The following is a 20,788-nucleotide window of genomic DNA, read 5'->3' on the forward strand; positions in this document are numbered from 1 at the left end:
TTACACAAAACTTAGAACTGACGCACACAGCTACCTCCAGAAACCTACCCTCTGTCCTGCTCAGTTATTCTACCTTGTGCTTCCTTGCATTTTCTTGGAGACATAAATGGAGAAGCCAGAATGCAAAGAGTTTAGATGACAGTAAAGGCTGCCAGGGAAGCTGCTGTGAAAGTTAAGGAAGAAACATTACCATAGGAAGAGGGCTTGGAGAACACAAATGTAGGTGTTTTCAAACTCCATCAGGATACATGGAAAAAATCCAAAGGAAAGCTGACAAGAAATGGCAGGAGTAGGTGCTTCATGGTGTTGGTTGTGGGAACAAGCTAAGTGTAACATAGATACCTGTACAGCAGAAAGGGAGGGACCAAGTCCTAGGCAGCGGGGTGGCCTCTTGTGAGGCCATTAACTTATCAGAGACTGGAGAAAAGGGGACAAAACAACATGGGCTAATTAGCCTGAAGGGGAAGCAGGAGTGTGGTGAGGAAATGAATTCTCCTCATTGATGACTGTCTTAGGGAAAACAGGAAGCTAAATCATTCATTCATTTATTTATTTTGATTTTAGGAATTGAACCCAGGACCTCACCATGCACTCTACCACTGAGCTACACCATCAGTCCCTAAAATGGAAATCTCTTTCAAGTTTAATAAGAGAATTGAAATTTTTAATTAATTTCATTAATCAGAGCCCTGTTCTACTAAAGGAAGAGGCACGGTGTTTGGTGACTAAGCACAGGGCTATAACTGGAGACTAGACATGGGTCTGAAACCATGATTCACACTGCTGTAAGAAGAAGATATCACCCAGGGCATGGTAGCAGACTCAGGAGACAGAGCCAGTAAGATTGCAGGTTTTGGGGTGGGGATTAGCTCAGTGGTGCCGCCACCTGCCTCAAAAGCGCAAGGGCCTGATGTGGATCCCTGGTACCACCGACAGAAAAAAACAAAAAGATTGCAGGTTGCAGCTCAGTTTACACTGAGTAAGACCTTGTCTCAAAGAAGGCTGTTGAGGTGTGCTGCTTGGGCTGCACAGTGAGGCCTCTCTGCAAGGAAAAGGACTAAATGGGCCGGGGACTTAGCCCAGTGTAGCCAGCACCTGCCTTTCGAGCACAAGGTCCTGAGTTCGATCCCCGGTACCAAAAAAAGGGGACTAAATATGTAACTCAGTACCACAGAAAATGAATACAAGTACAACTTTAAAAGGATTGGAAATATAGGGAGGTGCTGTAATGATTACCTAGCATGTTTCAGGCCTTGGGTTCAGTCCCTACTGCAACTAAACATAATAAATATACCTTGCTCTTTCACATAACAAAATGCCTGGGGGTAGGCCGTGGGTGTGGTGTAGTGACTCTGCCTGTGTCAGCGATCCAGCCACCTGCAGATCCACACCTCTCTTCTGGTCCCTTCCCGGCCCACTTCCTTATCCCATTTCCCACTCCCAGATCCTTCCCATACCGTATCGTATCAGGCTTAACCCGTTTCCCATTTGCCTCAAGAGTGTTCCACAATGGCACTTGTGGGTGTGAGATAACTTGTAGATTATAGGCCTAACCTAACCCCTCAAATTTGCCCCCTAATACTGCATTTTTCTTATTATTTTTGGATCACTTTAATGTATGGATAGCCTTTGGGAACAAAATACATTATTTATAGGATTCTGGTTTTAGTAGTGATATTTCCACTTAGGAAATTTGCAGATTCTTAATTGCTGAAAATGTCAAATCCCAGAAAATGTAGCATTTCTACATGTGATGTTAACATTGTTCTCAAACAGTTGTCAGCTAAAGATTCATTTGATGAATCTAATTTTTCCAAAGTAGATAATTCTGATGAATTTTTGGATAGTGGTTCATAAGGTAATATGGTAAGGCCCCTGTCCAATTCAGAATCTGTTGGAAATAGCCCCACATCACCTAACTTGGGTTGCACTTTGAAATAAATGGTCAGCTCATGTTATAATTCCATGTCAGAGGTGTGACTTTACCAGCATACCTGGCAGAAAAGTTGATGTCAGATACTTCTGACCCACTGCAGTATTTTGAACTCTTCAAAATATTGAACTACTGAGGAATTAGTTTGAAAAATCATGAGTGAAACAAATTCCCAGGCTGCCTTATTGGCTGCAGAACCACCTGGTCCAGAGGGATATTTGGAATGGCTAAATTGGAAGACACTGACAATAACGAATTGAATGTCTTTTTTGTAATAATGTTACTGCGAGGTATTCTGTAGAAACCTGAGCTGGAGATGTTTTGGTCAACAGTATCTCTTTTGGATATGCCTTATCTCAAGCAAATTATGACTGGTAAAAGGTTTTTACATTTGCTTTACTGTCTGGATTTTGTCAACAACTCTTCCATATCTGCTGGCCAATCAAAGGCTCAGACTTCATTGCAGAAGATCAAATCTGTTTGACTTTCTTGTAAGTTTTCAACTGGGTATACTCCAACAGAAATGCTGTAGTTGATGAATTGGTGCTCTTCAAGAGGTTGTTAGCTACGGAGCGGTATAGCCTGACGAAATGAACAGGATTTGTTCATCAAAGCCATATGCATTTTGTGACAGCCAGTGAGCGAGGCACTTATTTACACAGGACCCTTATGAATTTGAGATTCAGCTGACGGTGTGAAAGTATTCACATTGTTCTTACATTGGTCAGTGACCTTCTTGGCTATGAAGGATAGCTATCTAAGGATACTGTGTCTTCCTCGGTAATGTTTATACGTCTCCTATACTTTTCAGAGAATTGTATCAAAACAGGACTGAGGCAATTGGGACAGCTCCTTTGAACAGAAAAGATGCCAAATGATCTAAAAAAAAGGATTGCCAAGGGGACGACTGTAAGCCAGATTCTGTGATGAATTTGTGTCACTGAAATGGTTTGACAAAAAGGTAGTAACAGTTCTGTCAACATTCTGCAACAATACTGTGATTGAAATAGATGGCAGCAGTGAAAACTAAAGAGCCATTGTTAATATAACGAGAGTGAGACCAATGAGCTCAGCTGAATGGATGTTTAACTTTCATCCAACTGAGCGCAAAAGGCACAAGGTTTGGTATACCAAATTCTTTTGCCACCTTCTAAACATTACATTGCTGAACTCCTAAATCTTGTTCAACAATCCTGAGCACAAGAATCAGCTATGTAAACTTCAGACTGACTAAGGAATGCTGGAGCAGGATCACAAGCCAGGGCAGCCTCTTCCAAGTTGTCCATGCTCTGATACCACACTTATTCACCTATCTGGAAGACATTTCCCCAAGAGCATACCACCAACATCAGGAAAACAGGATACAGTTGGTCGCTGCAAAGTTTGCTGCTTGCACTACAATGATGGCAAGATTTGGAGATAAATGTGCTATTTTTGTACAGAATGTGATATTCTGTTTTCTGGTGTTCCATGGTTTGAAATTTATCAGGCACAAAAAAATTTATTAAATACTGATCATCGTATGCATTTCTGTTACCCTATGATTAGAAACAAATTCTGTTTAGAAATAACTCCAAAACCAAGTTTTATAGTTTATTTTTTTCAATGAAAAGTTAGATTTGTTTCAGCCTCAAAGTGTGTGTTTATGTACAATTAAATAAACTCTGGCAGTGAACTGCCGTTTTCCTAAATGGGAAATGGATTAATGCACTGTAGCTCTTGGAGTTCAGATTCCAGCACAGTGTGAAAACACAGTGTGCTGACCAGATTCAGGGAGATACCTGGACTTGATGATGTTGGGAGCCTGTGATGGAGTTGAGTAGGTATGCACAAAGACCTTGAAGACACTCAAGAGGATGACTGCTTTATTTTATTTATTTATTTATTTTTTGGTACTGGGGATTGAACTTGGGTCCTTGCGCTTGCAAGGCAGGCGGCGGAACCACTGAGCTAAATCCCCGGCCCTGAGGATTACTGCTTTAGTAAATAAACATTTAGTATAAATTAGGTTAACGTGCTTTTTCTCACTGCTGTTTTCCCCCTTGTGTCTTCTAAGGAGTTGTGTAAAATAGTACTTTTAATCCTCCTAAGTTTAGCTTCCTTCTTTGTAAATCTCTTCACAATCAGTTCAGGTACAGTGAGTTTCTTTTCCATTTCCTAAGTGAAATATACCACTTAGATGAATATGAAACTAAGAGGGTAAGTCCTTGCATGTTCAGAAATTCTGTGGTAGAATTCTGTGAGGAGGCCCAGGACATAACAACCTCCCCTATCCAAGAACCAGTTGGCAGGGAGTATGGAGTAAAACTGAAGGTTTTGGGGGCTGCGGATTTAGCTCAGTGCTTCTGGTGCCTGTCTCGCAAACACAAGGTCCCTAGTTTGATCCCCAGTACCAAAAGAATTTAGCTAAAACAGAAAGTTTTGGAAATTCACGTTCCTATTGACACTAGCTGTACTACATGAAGCAGTTCAGGGGCAGGGCAGAGCCAGATAGGCTCACACTGGCAGAAGTGTGCAGCTGTCGTCCTGTTCAGGCCGGTCTATTGCACTGGTGACAAGGAGCATCCTGCTCCTAAAGAGGACAGAGGGAGGGGAGGGGCTGTGCTAGAGGGGCCTGGTATAGTCTCCCAGATTTAACAACTGCTTGGGTCATGAGTGAATGAGAGGTAGAGAGAGGCCAGAAAAATTAACCCCAGTCTTCCCAACGGAAACAACGAGAAGTGAGACTAACCCCTCTTGCTGTCCTTCACGTTTGTCCTGTGTAGAGGAATGAGATTTGGGGTTTTTGTAGCATGTTCTTTTCTTTCCCAGAGATTGTGTGCCGCACATCCCTTGTAGTGCTGCCGTTCTTCCCGGAAAGACAGCCTTGAATTTTAATAATCCTGTGGATCGTCACCCACCCCGTGACTCCTGGGCCCGGATGCACATCACATCCTTGGAGTATGCAGCAGGAGACATTACTCGAAAAGGGAGAAAAAAAGACAAAGCTCGAGTTAGTGAACTGCTTCAAGGCCTTGCGTTTTCTGATGACTCAGCTGTGGAAGACGACAATGAGCCTGACACGCAGCCTACTCAGAAGAAGCTGAAGGTGGTAGGCACCCCAAAGAAGAGATGGACTAAAAGAGACCTTAATCCCAAATTTCCATGCTGGTCAGCATTGGATTCTGGACTTCTGAACCTTAAGAGTGAAAAACTGAACCCAGTAGAGCTCTTTGAATTGTTTTTTGATGATGAAACATTCAACTTGATTGTTAATGAAACAAATAATTATGCTTCTCAAAAAAATGTCAACTTGGAAGTCACAGTTCAGGAAATGAGATGTGTGTTTGGTATACTGCTTTGGAGTGGATTTGTAGGGTGTTCCAGAATGGGAATGTATTGGGAGATCTCTGATGCTGATCAGAACCTGGTTAGAGATGCAATTAGAAAAGACAGATTTGACTTGATTTTTTCATACCTCCATTTTGCAGATAATAATCACCTAGATCAAAAAGATAAGTTTTCAAAATTGAGACCTCTCATAAGGCAAATGAATAAAAATTTCCTCTTATATGCTCCCCTAGAAGAACATTATTGCTTTGGTAAATCAATGTGTGAATGCTTTGATACCGACCAGTTTCTGAATGGAAAGCCTCTTAGAATTGGTTATAAAATCTGGTGTGGTACAACCATACAAGGTTATCTGGTTTGGTTTGAGCCCTATCAAGAAGAATCAACTTTGGAGGCAGACAAGGATCTTGACCTTGGGTTAGGTGGCAATCTAGTGATGAACTTTGCTGATGTTCTTTTAGAGAAGGGCCAGTATCCCTTCCATCTGTGTTTTGATAGCTTCTTTACAAGTACGAAATTGATATCAGCCTTGAAGAAGAAAGGGGTGAGGGCAACTGGATCAATTCGTGAAAACAGGACTGAAAAATGTCCAATTATGAATGCAGAACATATGAAAAAAATGAAGAGGGGGTATTTTGATTTCCGAGTAGAAGAAAATGATGAGATAATTCTGTGTCGTTGGCATGGCAATGGCATTATCAGTTTGTGCTCCAATGCTGTAGGGATAGAACCGGTCAGTGGCATAAGTGGTTTCACTGATGACAATGAGATCCTTCAGCTAAGTCAACCAGCCATTGTGAAATTATATGAGGAATGCAGGAAAGGTGTATCTAAAATGGATCAAATTATTTCCAAATATAGAGTGAAGTTAAGAAGCAAGAAATGGTACTCCATTTTGGTGAGCTACATGATTGACATAGCCATGAACAATGCATGGCATCTTCACAGAGTCTCTAACCCGGGGACCTCTTTAGACTTCCTGGAATTCCGAAAATGTGTCGCACATTTCTACTTGGAACACAACACTGATCTGTCAGATTAAGGCAGATGAACAAAATGCAGACAGTAAAAAGCCAGAAGAATTAGACAGTAACCCTACCAAAGCAAATCTGATGTGTATAATGTAATTACTAAATGCTATTTTTAAAATCACATTTAGTTGTTAAGTAATACTAAAAATTATCTGAAAATGTTGAATTCCAGTGGTAACTTTTTCTGTGTCTAATTTTGTCTCGGATGTTGGAAATCATTTGTTGAATTATTTTGTACATTAAAAGAATGAAATCTTGCCCTCCCTTTATTTTTCTCTAGCAAGTGCCACCCCCGTCCCTCCCCCACTGGGAATCAGACTCTGGACCTTGAGCTTGCCAGGTAGGTGCAGTGCCACTGAGCTACATCTCCAGCCCTAGCAAGTGTCATTTTAAAATGCAGGCAATATCATAGTAACTGTAGAATGGCACTGAGTCTGTAGTCCAAAGTAGAGATAGTGCCTCTGAGCTAAAAATGAGGCACTAATACAAAAAATACACAGATTTAGTGACATCTGACTAGTGCTAGCAGTACAGTAAGTTTGGCGTGAAGACAATTTTCATTGTAGTAGATGCACTCCTACCTGAGGCAGGAGGATCACTGAGTATTTGAGGCCAACTTGGGCTACACAGTAAGACCCTGTCTCAGAAAGGTATGGGAAGGGCCAGGGTTGTGGCGCAGTGGTGCCGCACCTGCCTGGGTAAGTGCAAGGTCCTGAGTTCAATCTCTGGTATGGTGTGTGTGTGTAATGGGAGGCCAGAGAACTCATTAAAACTGGATTGGATTCTATGTGAGCAGGACTAGGGATGAATCTCAGAGGAGAGCACTATAAAGGAATAACCAAATGTGAAGAAGTGGTTTTGAACGCTCAAGTGAAAAGAATGTCCTATTGTGATTGTGTGACTTAGCAGAATAAAATATGAAGCAAATCATCATGAATCAAAGAAAATGTTAACAGTTGACATGGAACCCATGTCCAAATCACCTAAGGAGATAGTCTAGGGTGATCAGTGATGACCCAAAAAGTACTTGTTTTTTTTGTTGTTGTTTTTTGGTACCAGGGATCGAACTCGGGTCCTTGTGCTTGCAAGGCAAGCAACGGAACCACTGAGCTAAATCCCTGGCCCAAGTACTTGTGATTTCTTGGTGGTGAAATCTAGTATTGGTAGATTGCTCTCACCTGGGTTTCCAACTTTTTGGCTTGCCTGGGCCACTTGTATAGGAGAAATTGTCTTGGATCATATATAAAGCTTGCTTTATGTAAATAAACTTCTTTTTACATCCACACACACAAATTTATATATGTATGTGTATATATGTGTGTGTGTGTGTATATATATATATATATATATATATATATTTTTTTTTTTTTTTGTACTGGGGATCAAACTCAAGACCTTGCACTTGTGAGGCAGGCGGCAGAAACACTGAGCTAAATCCCTGGCCCATATATATATATATATATATATATATATATATATATATATATATATATATTTAATTATAACTTTTATTAAAAAGAAGGCAAGTGGCCTGTGGGCCACAATTTAGACAACCTGAAAGGAAAGATGCATGTAAGTGTAAGCCATGTGTAGCTTATGGAGCCACAGATTCACCTATTCTACTCAAAATACTCAACATGTAAGTTATTCTTGTGCTGATATTCTTTATGAAATACACCAGAGTGGATTTGTTTCTGTTTTCAAATGAAGTATCTGATAGCTTGGCGTATCTACCCATGAGAGATACAGGAGGTCAACACCTTTGTAAACCAAGATGACAATCACTGTGTGCCTTGTTCCACCAATGAACATGATACTTCAGACACTGTACAGTGCTCCTCAAACACTGTCTTATAGAGTAGTTAATATAGTAACCTTGAGGGGAAAAACGGTAATTAGTAGCAAGAGATGTACAACAAATAGCAACTTCTAAAACTATTAGGATCTAGAGGTGTAGCTATGTGGCAGAAAGCTTTGCATGTGCAAGGCCCTATGCCCAGCATCAGACAAAATACAGAGATTTAGTGGTACCTGTCTACTGCTAGCAGTAAAATACCAGTTTGGAGTGAAGACAGTTTTCATTGTAACAGATGTACTCCTGGTGTAAGAATTAAGTTCTTCATTTCTTCTTTCTCATTCATCCACTGATTCCTCTAAACTTACTCACTGCTCTGCCTGAAGGCTTTCCATCACACTACTGAACGGGCTTTTTTTTGATGTTTTTATTTTTTGGCTTTTCTACTTCTGGGGTAGTTTACTTATGCTTAGGAAGCACTGGATTTGTGACTGAGCTGTTGGTGGACACCTGTGCTCACAGAGCCTCTGGTGCTGCGGGATGCTCTTGTAGGACTCAAGCACGCTCACCAGTGCTGGACTCCCATGAAGCCTGAGGAAGGCCTGCCACAGTCTCCTCAAGTTGGCCCTGAGCAGTGGTGCCTGGATGCTAGAGTGGAGCTGGGCCCGACAGGGTTGTGCACACGTGTGCAGGTGCTTACCAGGCTAGGAGCCTCCTGGTGCATGTGCTCAGGCAGATGCGGAGGTCCCTTGACAGGGTAGCCTTTCCTGCACTTACCGTGCAGGCCTTTGTTCTCATGACTGCCTCTGTCACATTTGGAGCTCTGGTCTGGAAGGCTGGATGGGACTGTCAAAGGGATTTCACTTCAGGTGTTTTCTGCTTTAAGACCACCTCCTCCATTTTCTTGCTCTTAGTCTCCATATTTCAACCTTGGATTCTTTGTCTGAAACACAAAAAGAATCTGTCAACCTTTCCCCATACTGGAGCAGGACAGAATAAATCAAAGGAAACATTAAACTGAATATTCATGTCTATTGTGGACTGAAGGGAGGGGACACAAGCAGCAGCACGATAGGTCTAGAAAAGATGTTTCGGAATTGTTGAGATCAGAAGGAGAGAACTATCCCAAAGGCTAAAGGGTTCCAGCATGGCCCGTGGAGTTAGTAGCCATAGAAAAGGGCATTTAATGGGAGGGGCAGGGGAAAGGAAAGAAGGGAAAGGAAAAGTGATGAGAAATGGAAAAAATGGAAATAAAGTCTTTGTAAATAGGGAAGGGTGGAGGGCGTGAAGGGAGGGCTAGGAATGGGGAAAAAATAAGAACCAAGATGCATTATGTAAAGGTACAATTCCCAATGAGAAATGTAATGGTGGTGTATACCTACAATGTACCAATAAAAGAATTTAATAAAAAAAAAGGGCATTTAAAAAGAACCTAAAGAAGGACCTGACTTTGAGGATCAGTCCTGTATCAGACTCAGAAGCTCATACAAAGAGCTTCCTACTTGAAGACAAATGTGAGCACTCATAAAGACAGCAACAAAAATGGATTTAACAATAAATAATGTATCTTCTAGTAAATAAAAGAGGAATGATATAATTAGAATATTACAATTTTGCCACTCATGAATAAGTGGATGAAGACATTTTTCATCAACAGCTGTTGACATCACAAAAGGAAATCAGACATTCCTTAGGCAAGAACACACCACCACAATGCATCAGTCTTGCCAAAAAGGTTGAAAATGAGTATGATTAAACATCTAATCAACTTACTCCCAAGAATAACCAATTCACAGGAGGGCTGGAGATTTAGCTCAGTGGTTCTGCCACCTGCCTCGCAAGAGCAAGGACTCGAGTTGGGTCCCTGGTACCAAAAAAAAAAAAAGACCCAGCTGGGGATTTAGCTCAGTGGTTTCGCTACTTGCTGCGCAAGCGCAAGGACCCGAGTTCGATCCCCAGCACCAAAAAAAAAAAAAAAGACCCAATTCACAGGAAAGACAGTATCCAGAGAAGGAGGTTAAACTACTTAGCACAGATATACTCGTCAGAACACAAACCACACCAAGCATGGTGGCATACGCTTGTAATCACAGCTACCCAGAAGGCTGAGGCAGGAGGACTGCAAGTTTGTGACCAGTGTGGGCAATTTAGTGAGCACTTGTCTCAGAATTTTAGAAAGTGCTGGGATGTAGCTCAGTGTCAGAATGTTTACCCAACACATATAAAGCTGTGGGTTCAATTCCCAGTACAGGAAAAACAAAAACTGAGCAACTATGGGATAGCTCCCCCCACCCCTGTGCACAAATATAATGCGCAGGGAAAAAAAAATGCAGAATGCAGGGGAACTCTACAGATTAAAAGAGAAATGATAAAGCTGGGGTTGTAGATCATTGGTAGAATGCTTCCCATGTGTGAGGCCCTAGATTAATCCCAGGTACCACCAAAACCAAAAAAATACTAACATGAAAGACAGCATCATCATGTGGAATCCTGATTTAAACATTTTAAGAACTGGACATTTAAACACCTACTAGATATGTAATGATAAAAGGATTGAACTTGGGGAGCTCCAAGCTATGTCTGCAGCACTTTTATTTTTGAGGCAGAGTCTCACTTAGTTGCCCAGCATTGCCTGTAAATCGGAATCTCCCCTTTTCAGCTGAGTAGCGGGAGTTATGGTCACACACCACTGTGCAGAGCTCAGATACACTATTGTAAATATCTCAGCATGTTTTTATAAAAAGTAAAAACTTGTTATAAAACATAGCCAGGTGCTGGGCACAGCGGCACGTGCCTATAATCCCACATACTTAGGGAGCTGAGACAGGATTATGATTTTGAAGCCAGTCTGGTTTACACAGGGAGACGACTGAGATCCCTGTCTCAAAAACATCTGGGATTTGCTTCAAAAGATGGCAAGAGAAGTGGAACAGTATATAAATGAAAGAAGACTGGTCATGAGTTGTGAACTGTTGAAGGTGGATATGTTAGGATTATTATACTTCTCTTTTAACTTTTTTCAGTGTTTTAAATTCTCTGCAATAAAAATGTGTATACGTAGTGATATGTACACTTGTGCTTAGAGCAAAGTACAAGACTCGTCACTGCAAATCTGTTGTTCCAAATAATGAAGAGAAATGACACAAACTTAATGTCAGGTAACAGAATTGCTAAATAAACTCAATTCTAAGTAAGGCAGTAGTTTAAAAGAAGAACACGTCCAGTCGGGTGTGGTGCGGTGGTGCGTGCCTCTCGTCCCAGCTACTCAGGAGGCTGAGGGAAGACAGTACTAAGATGCAGGCAAGCCTGGCCTACAGCGGTGAGACCCTGTTTCAAAACATGGAGCTAAAAGAGGCTAGGGAGGTAGGTCAGTGGTCAGTGGCAGTCTTGGCCTAGCATGCACGAGGCCCTGGATGCAATCCCCAGCACCATAATCATCACTTCCAGGAGACAAATCAATGATCAAGAGGTTCTGGGCCCAGGTGAAACAGGGTCAGGAGCACAGGAGTGCATCTGCTGCCTACAGGCTGTGTACTACAAGCAACTTTGCCATGGTGCACCCTGGCTTCCCCCTCTTTGATACCCATGTTCAGATCATGTTTGAGAATCCGACAGTTAATACATATCAAGCAACTAGAACAGGGCCATGCATGTGGCAAGCCCTAGAGAAGTACCAACCCTTACATTTATTCCTGAAATGCCTCACTCTCCTCCTTCAGCCTAGAGCCTGTAATAGCTCAGACGGCTGGGAGAAAGCATCATCTTGGTGACCTCGTGCGCAGCCCTCCCAGGGCACAGGGGCAAGCGGGAGACTGTCTCCCTTCCTCAGTCCCCAACATCCTGGAACCTCCTGTTGGTTATCTACCTGGGTCTTCCTCTCCCACTGCTAACACCCCTCCACACCCAAGTCAACCCACAAATAGACCAACAAGTGTTACCACATTGCCTTAACTGGAGGCCTCTATACTCACCCACCTAGTCTTTCCACAGTTACATGACTGCTATCAGACAAATGTGTGATTCTCCCAATCATACCTGTCTACCCTTCTCCAGCCCTTCCCTCTCATCAGGACCTTAAACTTTTTTTTTGGTACTGGGAATCGAACTGAGGACCTTGTGCTTGCGACGCAGGTGGCAGCACCACTAAGCTAAATCCCGGGCCAAATTAAACTTCTTGAATTCTGTAGTTGCCCTGGATGCCCAGATTCTCACACTTAGCCACTAACAGCACATGACCCTCTAGGAGTCTACTCTTTCTATCCCAACAGGTTTCTGCCCACCCCTTTCCCCAGTGCTCCTGGGGCACAACTACCTGTTAAAAATAACTATGCAGCCCTATATATGTGGCATACACTCCAAGTCACTACTTCCCAGAGTCACATATGTGACCTCCTAAAGGGGTAGGAATTAAAGAGGTCCTTCATGGAGAAGAAAGGTTTTAAGATACCTTACTTATAACAAAAGTGGAAATCAAATATAGTAATGACTGCCTTGAGAATCTGGAATTTAGATAAATGAGACACAGACTTCTCAATTGTCAAGACCACACAGATAAAGCTGATAGGTTAATGAACATGCCACTTCAATGAAAGCACCTGAGGTCAGCTGTCATGTTTTTTTCCTGTATGAAACAGGGTCGGGCTGTTCTGCCCAGGCCAGCCTGGGACTTCGAGGCTTAAGTGGTCCTCCTGCCTCAGCCTCCCCAACATCTCAGATTACAGGCAAGCAGTGCCCATTTACATCATCGTATCATAGGGATGGCTGCCTACACCAGTGCGGATAATTCCAATCCCCAAAAGCTTTCAGTGTGTATAACGTGTAACTTATAGAGAAGACTTACCTCTATACTCTTGGAACTTACCTAATCTTTAAAAAGTATACACAGATTCTAGTCTTTTAGGGTTGCTTAATATTCCATTCAGGGCTGGGGATTTAGCTCAGTGGTTTCGCCGCCTGCTGTGCAAGCACAAGGACCCGAGTTCGATCCCTGGTACCAAAAAAAAAAATATTACATCCAAAAACAGCTTCTCCTTACCAATTACTTCCCAAAAAGATTCCGTCCCTTAAGGGAAACCAGCAAGAATGAACCAAAGGACAGGTGAGGAGGAGGGTGCTCAGCACACCCGGAGATACCACATCTAGTTTGCAGACAAGCTATTTGTTCCGAAGGAATATACAGTTGATAAACAGCCCAGGCCATTAGAAAACTTTGCTCTCTAAGATGACTCCATTGAAGAGCCCAGAAGTCCATGGAATTAGTCCAGCTCAACAGCAGTATGGATTCTAAAATGCCTGATAAGGCTAGAGTGGTGGCTGAAGGCTTTCCCACATGTGTCACACTCAGAAGGCCTCTCAGCATTATGGATTCTAAAATGCCTAATAAAGTCAGAGTGGTGACTGGAAGCTTTCTGACACTCATCACACTTGTATGGTCTCGCTCTAGTATGGCTCCTCTGATGTTTCAAGAGGAGTGTCCACCAGCTAAAGCTCTTATTGCACTGGCAGCACTCATAGGGCTTCTCGCCAGAGATGCTGGATGAGCCCAGCATTCTGGCTGAAGGCCTTGCCACACTCATCTCACTGATAGCACTTTTCCCCAGTGTGGATCCTCTGGTGCTGTGCAAGGTATGAGTTGAGAGGGAAAGCCTTCCCATGTGCTCCACATTCATAGGGCTTCTCCGCTGTGTGGACTCTCTGGTGTCTGAGGAGGCCATTGCTGGCACTGAAGGCTTTCCCACACTCCTCACACTGCTAAGGCTTCCCTTCAGTGGAGCTCCACTGATGTTTATTCAGGCCTGGCCTCTGGCTGAAGGCCTTCCCACACTCTTCACACTTGTATGGCTTCTCACCAGTGTGGACTCTGGTGCTGCAAAAGCACTAAGCTATGGGTGAAGCTTTTCCCACATTCGCTGCACCTGTAATGTCTCTCACCATAGACATGTCAACGCTGCTTTTCTACCCTACCCTCAAGTTTACAGATTTATTTGTACCTAGAATCCAGAGGAACCTTTCTTTGTATCTGCTGGCCCCAAAATCTTCCATTTCTTCAAGACTTCTTCCTTTGAAGCCAGCACCTGGTCTTCAGGTATCATTTGACCATCTGGAATAACAAATGGGCCAAACAATGTCATCTTTTCCTTTATGAAAGAGCAAAATCACAGAAGAGGAATAGTAAGATCCACAATGAACAGATATACTCTAAAAATGCGAATCTGGCAGAAGGGGTTAAACAGGTATATCAAGGTCATAGGCACTGCTGAAATGGCTGGGGAGAGGGGTGTCATCCAGAGAAAGCAGGGCTTCTAGGAAGGATGCAGACAGATAGCACCATTCTGAATGTCTGACACATATTACCCTGATAAATCTTCCATGGATTCTCTGACTGAGGTACCAGGATTATCCCCATTTCATAGAGATATAAACTGAAGACACAGGAAGCAACCTGAGCTATCCCTTTGTTATGAGGTAGATACCTGCAAGGCTTAAATTCCGATCCCTGCAATTTGGCTCCAGAGCCCACAGTCTTAACTATTCCCCTAAAGAGGCCCATCAGAGATTTCTTGAATAGACCTATAAAGTCTTTACCTGGTTCTTGAAACTGGTGGAGACCAAAAGATTCACATTTGACCTGTGCCACCATGGGCCGATGCTGGATGACTGTTGGTTCCTGCCTGACCCTCAGCTGTACCATGTCCTCTGAGAACCCTTCTGAATATCCATGTGTTTGATCTCAGGCTTGAAGGAGGTACATTCCAATTCATAAAAGTAGGAGCCCAAGCTAATACTTAATGAAAGAGATCACATGGACCCATATGAAACACTTCCTAGAGTGATGGCTCAACAGAAGCACTAGAGCTTAATTTTATACCCGAGAGGGACAGCAAGAGTGGCTCAATATGATGTGCTGCTTTAAAATAAGTCCAATTCTTTGAGATACCTCTCTTTGAAAGGTGGAATCTTATTTGTCCTTGAGTGTGGGCTGTACTTAGTGGCTCAATTCTGCTGAACACACTATATAACTTCTGTGTCATAAAAAGTATTGTGGCTTTTTTTCCTTTTCTCTCTCCTCTCTGATAGCCAGCTGATATGTCATAAAGACACGTAAACGGCTCCCAAAGGAGACAAAAATGGTGAAGAAGTAAAACTTCCCCCAACAATTGGTGAGCACCTGAGGCTACTGACAACCATACAGGTGAGCCATCTTGGAAGTGGATCCACCAGCATCAGACAAGTCACCAGATGACTACAGTCTTGGCTGACATCCTCACTGCAACCTCATGACAGGTCCTCTTACATAGTTCCAGAACTCCTAAACCACAAAAACCATGACATAATGTTGTGGTTTTTAAACCATTAAGGTTTAGGGGTTGTTTAGACAGCAACATAGAATTAAGACATGTAGCCATAGCCAACCAATCTGGGTCAACAAAATTCAATGGACAGAAGCCCAACTTCCTCTTCTCACTTGAATCCCAGGCTCACTAAGCTCTTGCAGCAGATCTTCAACCACGGCTACTGCCTCCTCCTTACTCTCTGGATGATGCTTCTGTACCCAGGCCTGCAGGCCCTCAGGCGGGGCGGCCAGGAACTCCTCCAGCATCAGCAGCTCCAGATTCTGCTCTTTGCTGTGGGTCTCCGGCCTCAACTACTGATGGTAGAGCTCGTGGAGCCAGCTCAGAGTTTCTCAGGGACCAGGAGCCTCTTGGTAACAAAACTGCCTAAAAAGTTGGCAGAAAAGCTGTTCACTTAAAGGTAGGTTTCTTGGTCCCAGACAGGATGTTCCTCACAATCTTTTTTTTTTTTTTTTTTGGTACCGGCGATTGAACTCGGGCCCTTGCGCTTGCGCAGCAGGTGGCGAAACCACTGAGCTAAATCCCCGGCCCCTGTTCCTCACAATCTTAATTCCATCCTGTTCCTCTGTTGAAGCCATTCTGGATTTAGAAGGCACAGGCCAGCCTGGGGTGAAGGGAAAATGGTGACTTAATTGTTTATGGTTTAATCTTTTTAAGGAAGATATATCTAACAACAGAATATTATGTATTAGTGGTAAATAAAGTAGTGGGCAAAATGCTGTCATTAATATAAATACTTATATATGTTTAGAAACTAGAAAAATGTATGGCAAACTAATGGCCTCAATTCCTCACCCTTCTTCTGTAGCCATGTGCTTTGTAGTGCTCACTTATTGTGACTCTAGGCTCAACTGGTGACTAATTTGGCCAATGTAATATTAGCAAATGTGATGCAGAATCTTCAAAGGTACTTGTGTGACTGGGCTTGTTTACGCTTGGAACATGCCCAGGCTAGTCTTCAGATGGTAAAAGACACACAGGACAGAGTCAGGTCACCCCACTGCATACATGAGACTACCCTAGACCAGCTAGCAGCCAGGTGCCTGACAGATAACTGAGTACACCTAGCCTGTGATCTCCATAGATTTGTGTGAATACCCTAGAGCTGACTGCACAGATGCAAGTAAGCTCTGGCTACTCCCCATGTTAGCTCTGAGCACATACTCAAGTACTGTTTATTATATCACATTACCACAGCATCTCATAACTAATATAAAGGAGTAGGAGGCCAGGGGTTTAGCTTAGTGGTTCTGCTGCCTGCCTCAGAAGTGCAAGGTCCCGAGTTTGATCCCTAGTACCAAAAAAAAAAAAAAAAAAAAGGAGTAGGGGAAGCACATAACTGTGGAATAAGGGAAATTTACTTTCCACTGAATACTCTGTACTTTTTCCTGATTACTTGTACCATTTGATATAAAATTGTGACTGGTGGGGATGCAGCTCAGTAAGAGAATGCTGCCCTGGGTTTGATCCACAGCACTAGCACAACAAAAACACAACACAAAACAAAACAAACCTGTAGACATTCAATATATGATAGCTATGTGTGGAGAACAGGATACACAAAACTAGCTAGGATGGGCCGGGGATTTAGCTCAGTGGCACCATGCCTGCCTCGCAAGCGCAAGGTCCTGAGTTCGATCCCCAGAACCAAAAAAAAAAAACCAACTACCATTGACCAAGCAAACAACACAAGCAAAAGTATTTAAGGACAGTCTCTAAGGACAGGCAGGAAATCCTAGGGGCTGAACTACAGAATGTAGGGTATGGGTAAAAAAATGTGGGACAAGAGATGAAGTTAAAAAGATGCCTGATGGGGAATAAAAAACTGCCTTCAACTCCAGGCTAAAATGTTTAGACTTTACAATATGGCAAAGCAATGTGAAGTAACATTTAAGCTGAGCCCTTAAGTGAAAAAGGAGCAAGCCACATGGAGTAGGGTTGAGGAATGAGAAGAACACTGGAGACTAATATTAAAAGGCCCTAGTACAGTGTATACTGTGGTCAAAGAAATGAAAGGCATTTGCAATATTTTCAGTCAAGCAAGATAAGAGGACAGTAGCAAAATATCAGGTGGGCAAGACAAGCAGAAGCCACATCATGCAAGACACAGGAGTTTGGATTTTATAAATGCAACATGGAACATATCACTGAAGGCTTTACACAAAGGATGTGCTAAGACCAGATTTATGTATTAAGAAGTTCTGCTCCTAGGTGGAGAATAAGCTGAATGAATGAGGGTGAAGCAGAAAAGGCAAACTGAAAAAGTGGGAGTTGAATCTGTTGCACCAAATCTAGAAAGACTTCCACTTAGTTAAGATGTTACTGTATTCTGCAAACTGGTATAACTTTCAAAATACAAACAACTTTTACAAATGCAGTTCAGTAATTTGACATATATGGAGGTGTATTAGGAGCTGAGAATACCCAGGAGCTTACAGCTCGTGGGGATACAATTACAGTACAGTGAAATAAAAGCCATAACGGGAGATGCGTACTACAAGGCACATTCCTAAAGCAAGTAGGGCTCTTCCAAAATTCAGTTTCTGTGCATTACCTGTAATCCACAAAGAATTCATTTCACAGCTAATTTACTAAGTACCTACTATGTGTCATATAGCAAACAATGAGTGAAATGAGTTTGATGTGCCCCCATTTTCCTTTATTGAACTAAAAACATGGCAGAAAGCATAAAAAGGCATTTTCTTATTAGCTTCTGCATCTTTAGCAACGAAGAAAGTAAACCATAAACCATTTGTGTTGGAAATATATTCCAAAAGATAACAGATTAAAATGACAAGGAAATAGATGAACAAAGTGCCATGAAAACACGAGCAAACCCAGATATGGGGATACAAGAATTCTGGAGTCTTTTCAACAAGGTAATGCAATGGTCAAGAGTAAGATTTTACTGAATTAAAAAAAGAGATTTTTAAAACTACAGGCAACAGGAGGGCATGGTGGCGCACGCCTGTGATCCCAGCACTTGAGAGGCTGAAGCAAGATTGTACCAGCCTGGAACTATATAGCAAGACCTTGTCTCAAAACAAAACAACGCGCTAGGGATTTAGCTCAGTGGTTCCACCGCCTGCCTCCCAAGTGCACGGTCCCGAGTTCGATCCCCGGTACCAAAAAAAAAAAAAGTCAAAACAAAAACCTATATGCAACAATGGGCCTAAGACTGGATCCTAGTTTGTGCAAATCAACTGTAAAAGACATGTGCAAAACAACTGGTAGGAAAAGGGATCTGAATATGAACTAGTTAGATCATGTTAGTAATGCTCCCATTCTTAGTTGTGTGCTAATAATAACTATGATTATGTAGAGGTGCATTATGGTTTGAAACTAGGGGCGACAAGTTATGACACTCATCATGTAAACGTTTAAAAGTGATGTTACCATCGCTGGAGTGCAGTTCAACGACAGGACGTGTGCTTTGCATACGTGAGGTCCTGGGTTCAATGCTCAGTGGCAACAAGTAAAGCAAAAAAGTGACCGTTGTGTAGATAGGGCGTGGCCTTCAGCAGGGGGCGAGGCCGCTCTAGGACGCCTCTCCTTTGTCTTCTAACCCACTCAACACGCCAGGTTCCATCCTCCCGAGGTTTTCCCACTCCAGCGGGGTAGGCGCGGTGTTCTCTGGGCCCTCGGAGCCTCAGTATGTCCTGGCGAGAGGGAGAGGGTGGTGGGTCCACCGGCACAAACTCCAAGGCCAGGACGCAGAATCCCCATGGAGCCCACTGGTCCGTCAGCGGCCAGGAGTGACCCAGAGGTAGAGCGCCAGAGACCGGAAGCCGGAAGCCGCGCGGCCGGAAGCGCGTTGCCTGACATATGCCCGCGCCACCAATACCATCTCTCTTCCCTTTCCAGGAGGTTCCTCTCTAGGAATCGCGGAGGTCCCTGCTTCTCCGTGACCATATTACTGCAAACCCCAGCCAGTGGTCTCAGACTAGAAAGTTTGTTGCCATGATTTGGATCTTAAATGTCCCCCAAACACCCATGAGTTAAACACCATGGGAGATGGTGGAACCCATAAAAGGTGAAGAACCCATAAAATGGGAAGAAGTTTTGAGGCTATGCCCTTGAGGGGGATACTGCCCTTCCTCCTGAGGTGATCGGGCTCCCTCATCAGGCGCTCCCTCCAAGATGTACTGCCTCCACCACAGCCAGTGGAACCAACAATCTTGGAGTGAAACCTGCAAGGCTGTGAGCAAAACAAACCTTTCCTCTTTTTGATTACCTCAAGTATTTTGTTACAGTAAAGGGAAGCTCATTAACACACAGTTGTGGAGGCCAGGATCAAATCACCAGCAAATTCTGGGTTTGGTGAGGGCTGCTCTTTGCTTCAGTTTTGGTGTCCCTTTGATACAGAGCATCTGATCTATAGACCTCCAAATAATATAAGGAAATATTACAACTCTCAACCTGCTAAATGTCCAAAATTCTCTAAAATCAAAGAATGAATTCTGGGAACAACAGAGCTTAAGAGTAGGAAGAATTTATTGAGAGAAAACTTCTTTCTAAGGGAGGCAGAAGGGAGTCCCGAAAGTGGTTGACTGCCGACCCCACTTCTCAAGGGTGTTTTATTGAGCAAAGCCAAGAAGTGAGGCAGGTTCAAGGTGGGACAAAATAACAGTCAAATAATAAGATTAAAAGTGTAATCACTTTGGTAATGTTGATTCAATGGGAAATCACAAGGTGGGTGTGAGATGGGAGGAAACTATGGTCAGCCAATAAGATTACAAGAAGTATAGTCACTTAAGTAATACTGATTAAATGGGGATTAAATGGGGAAACAAGTCACAAGTAGCAAGTGTACATGAAATTAACAAGAATTTTCCTGGAAGAAATGAGCTAGGGAGGTTTTGGTTCCCACCCAAGGTGATTGATGGCTATTTAGAATATTAATCACTGCTATTCATCCTTAGGGGACGTATGTGGGTGTAGTAGCTCCTCTTTTTCTTCTTGTTTTTTGTTGTTATTTGAGACAAGGTCTTGTTGTGCAGTTCAGGCTGTCCTTGAACTCATTATGTAGCTGAGGTTGGCCTCCTAGAACTCACAGTGATCCTCCTGCCTCAGCCTCCAGTTTGCTGGGATTACATACATATACCACCACACCCAGCTAGTTTCTCTTTTTCTTGAATCCTGGCCTTCAGTGAATGTGCCTCCAGCCAGTTTTCCTCTGTGCTGAGGGCCCAGCTCTGCTTACAATATTTTCTAACTTAGCTGTCTACAATACTTTCTCTCATAGAGGAAGAGGGAAACAGATACCCTCAAGCCTCTTTTAGAAGACCATCAATTGCATTCATGAGGCTGGAGCCCTCATGGTCTAATCACCTCTCAAATGCCCCCC

The 20,788-nt window shown here is 43.0% G+C and overlaps 1 protein-coding gene and 1 long non-coding RNA gene across 27 annotated transcripts in view; one reads left to right on the forward strand and one right to left on the reverse strand.

Annotated features, from left to right (window-relative positions):
- Pgbd1 (piggyBac transposable element derived 1) overlaps nucleotides 1–6,552 on the forward strand; it is a 19,994-nt gene extending 13,442 nt beyond the window's left edge. For 18 of the 25 annotated variants that reach the window (XR_015439058.1, XR_002396086.2, XM_021260781.2 and 15 more), the window contains one exon: nucleotides 4,745–6,552. Coding sequence is in view for 20 of the 25 variants with exons in the window: in XM_021260781.2 (XP_021116440.1) it covers nucleotides 4,745–6,305 (1,561 nt within the window). In the remaining 5 variants the exon portion in view is untranslated. Of the gene's footprint in view, nucleotides 1–564 lie in introns of all 25 variants that reach the window. The other 7 variants (XR_002396084.2, XM_021260791.2, XM_087181098.1 and 4 more) reach the window with 3 other exon arrangements.
- Nucleotides 1–19,241, reverse strand: part of LOC147826143 (uncharacterized) — a 26,210-nt gene extending 6,969 nt beyond the window's left edge. The window contains exons 1-4 of one of the 2 annotated variants that reach the window (XR_015439070.1): nucleotides 18,838–19,241; nucleotides 14,080–14,189; nucleotides 12,951–13,076; nucleotides 8,790–9,032 (exon numbers count right to left, since the gene is read on the reverse strand). This is a non-coding gene — a long non-coding RNA (uncharacterized LOC147826143). Of the gene's footprint in view, nucleotides 1–7,837; nucleotides 9,033–12,950; nucleotides 13,077–14,079; nucleotides 14,190–18,837 lie in introns of those variants that run through there. The other variant, XR_015439069.1, reaches the window with a different exon arrangement.
- Between the last annotated feature and the right edge of the window lie 1,547 nt (nucleotides 19,242–20,788).

The sequence above is a fragment of the Heterocephalus glaber genome, unplaced genomic scaffold (assembly GCF_053883595.1).
Source record: "Heterocephalus glaber isolate CG9 unplaced genomic scaffold, H.glaber_assembly_v1.0 deba00001472, whole genome shotgun sequence".
In the NCBI taxonomy this organism is placed as follows: domain Eukaryota; kingdom Metazoa; phylum Chordata; class Mammalia; order Rodentia; family Bathyergidae; genus Heterocephalus; species Heterocephalus glaber.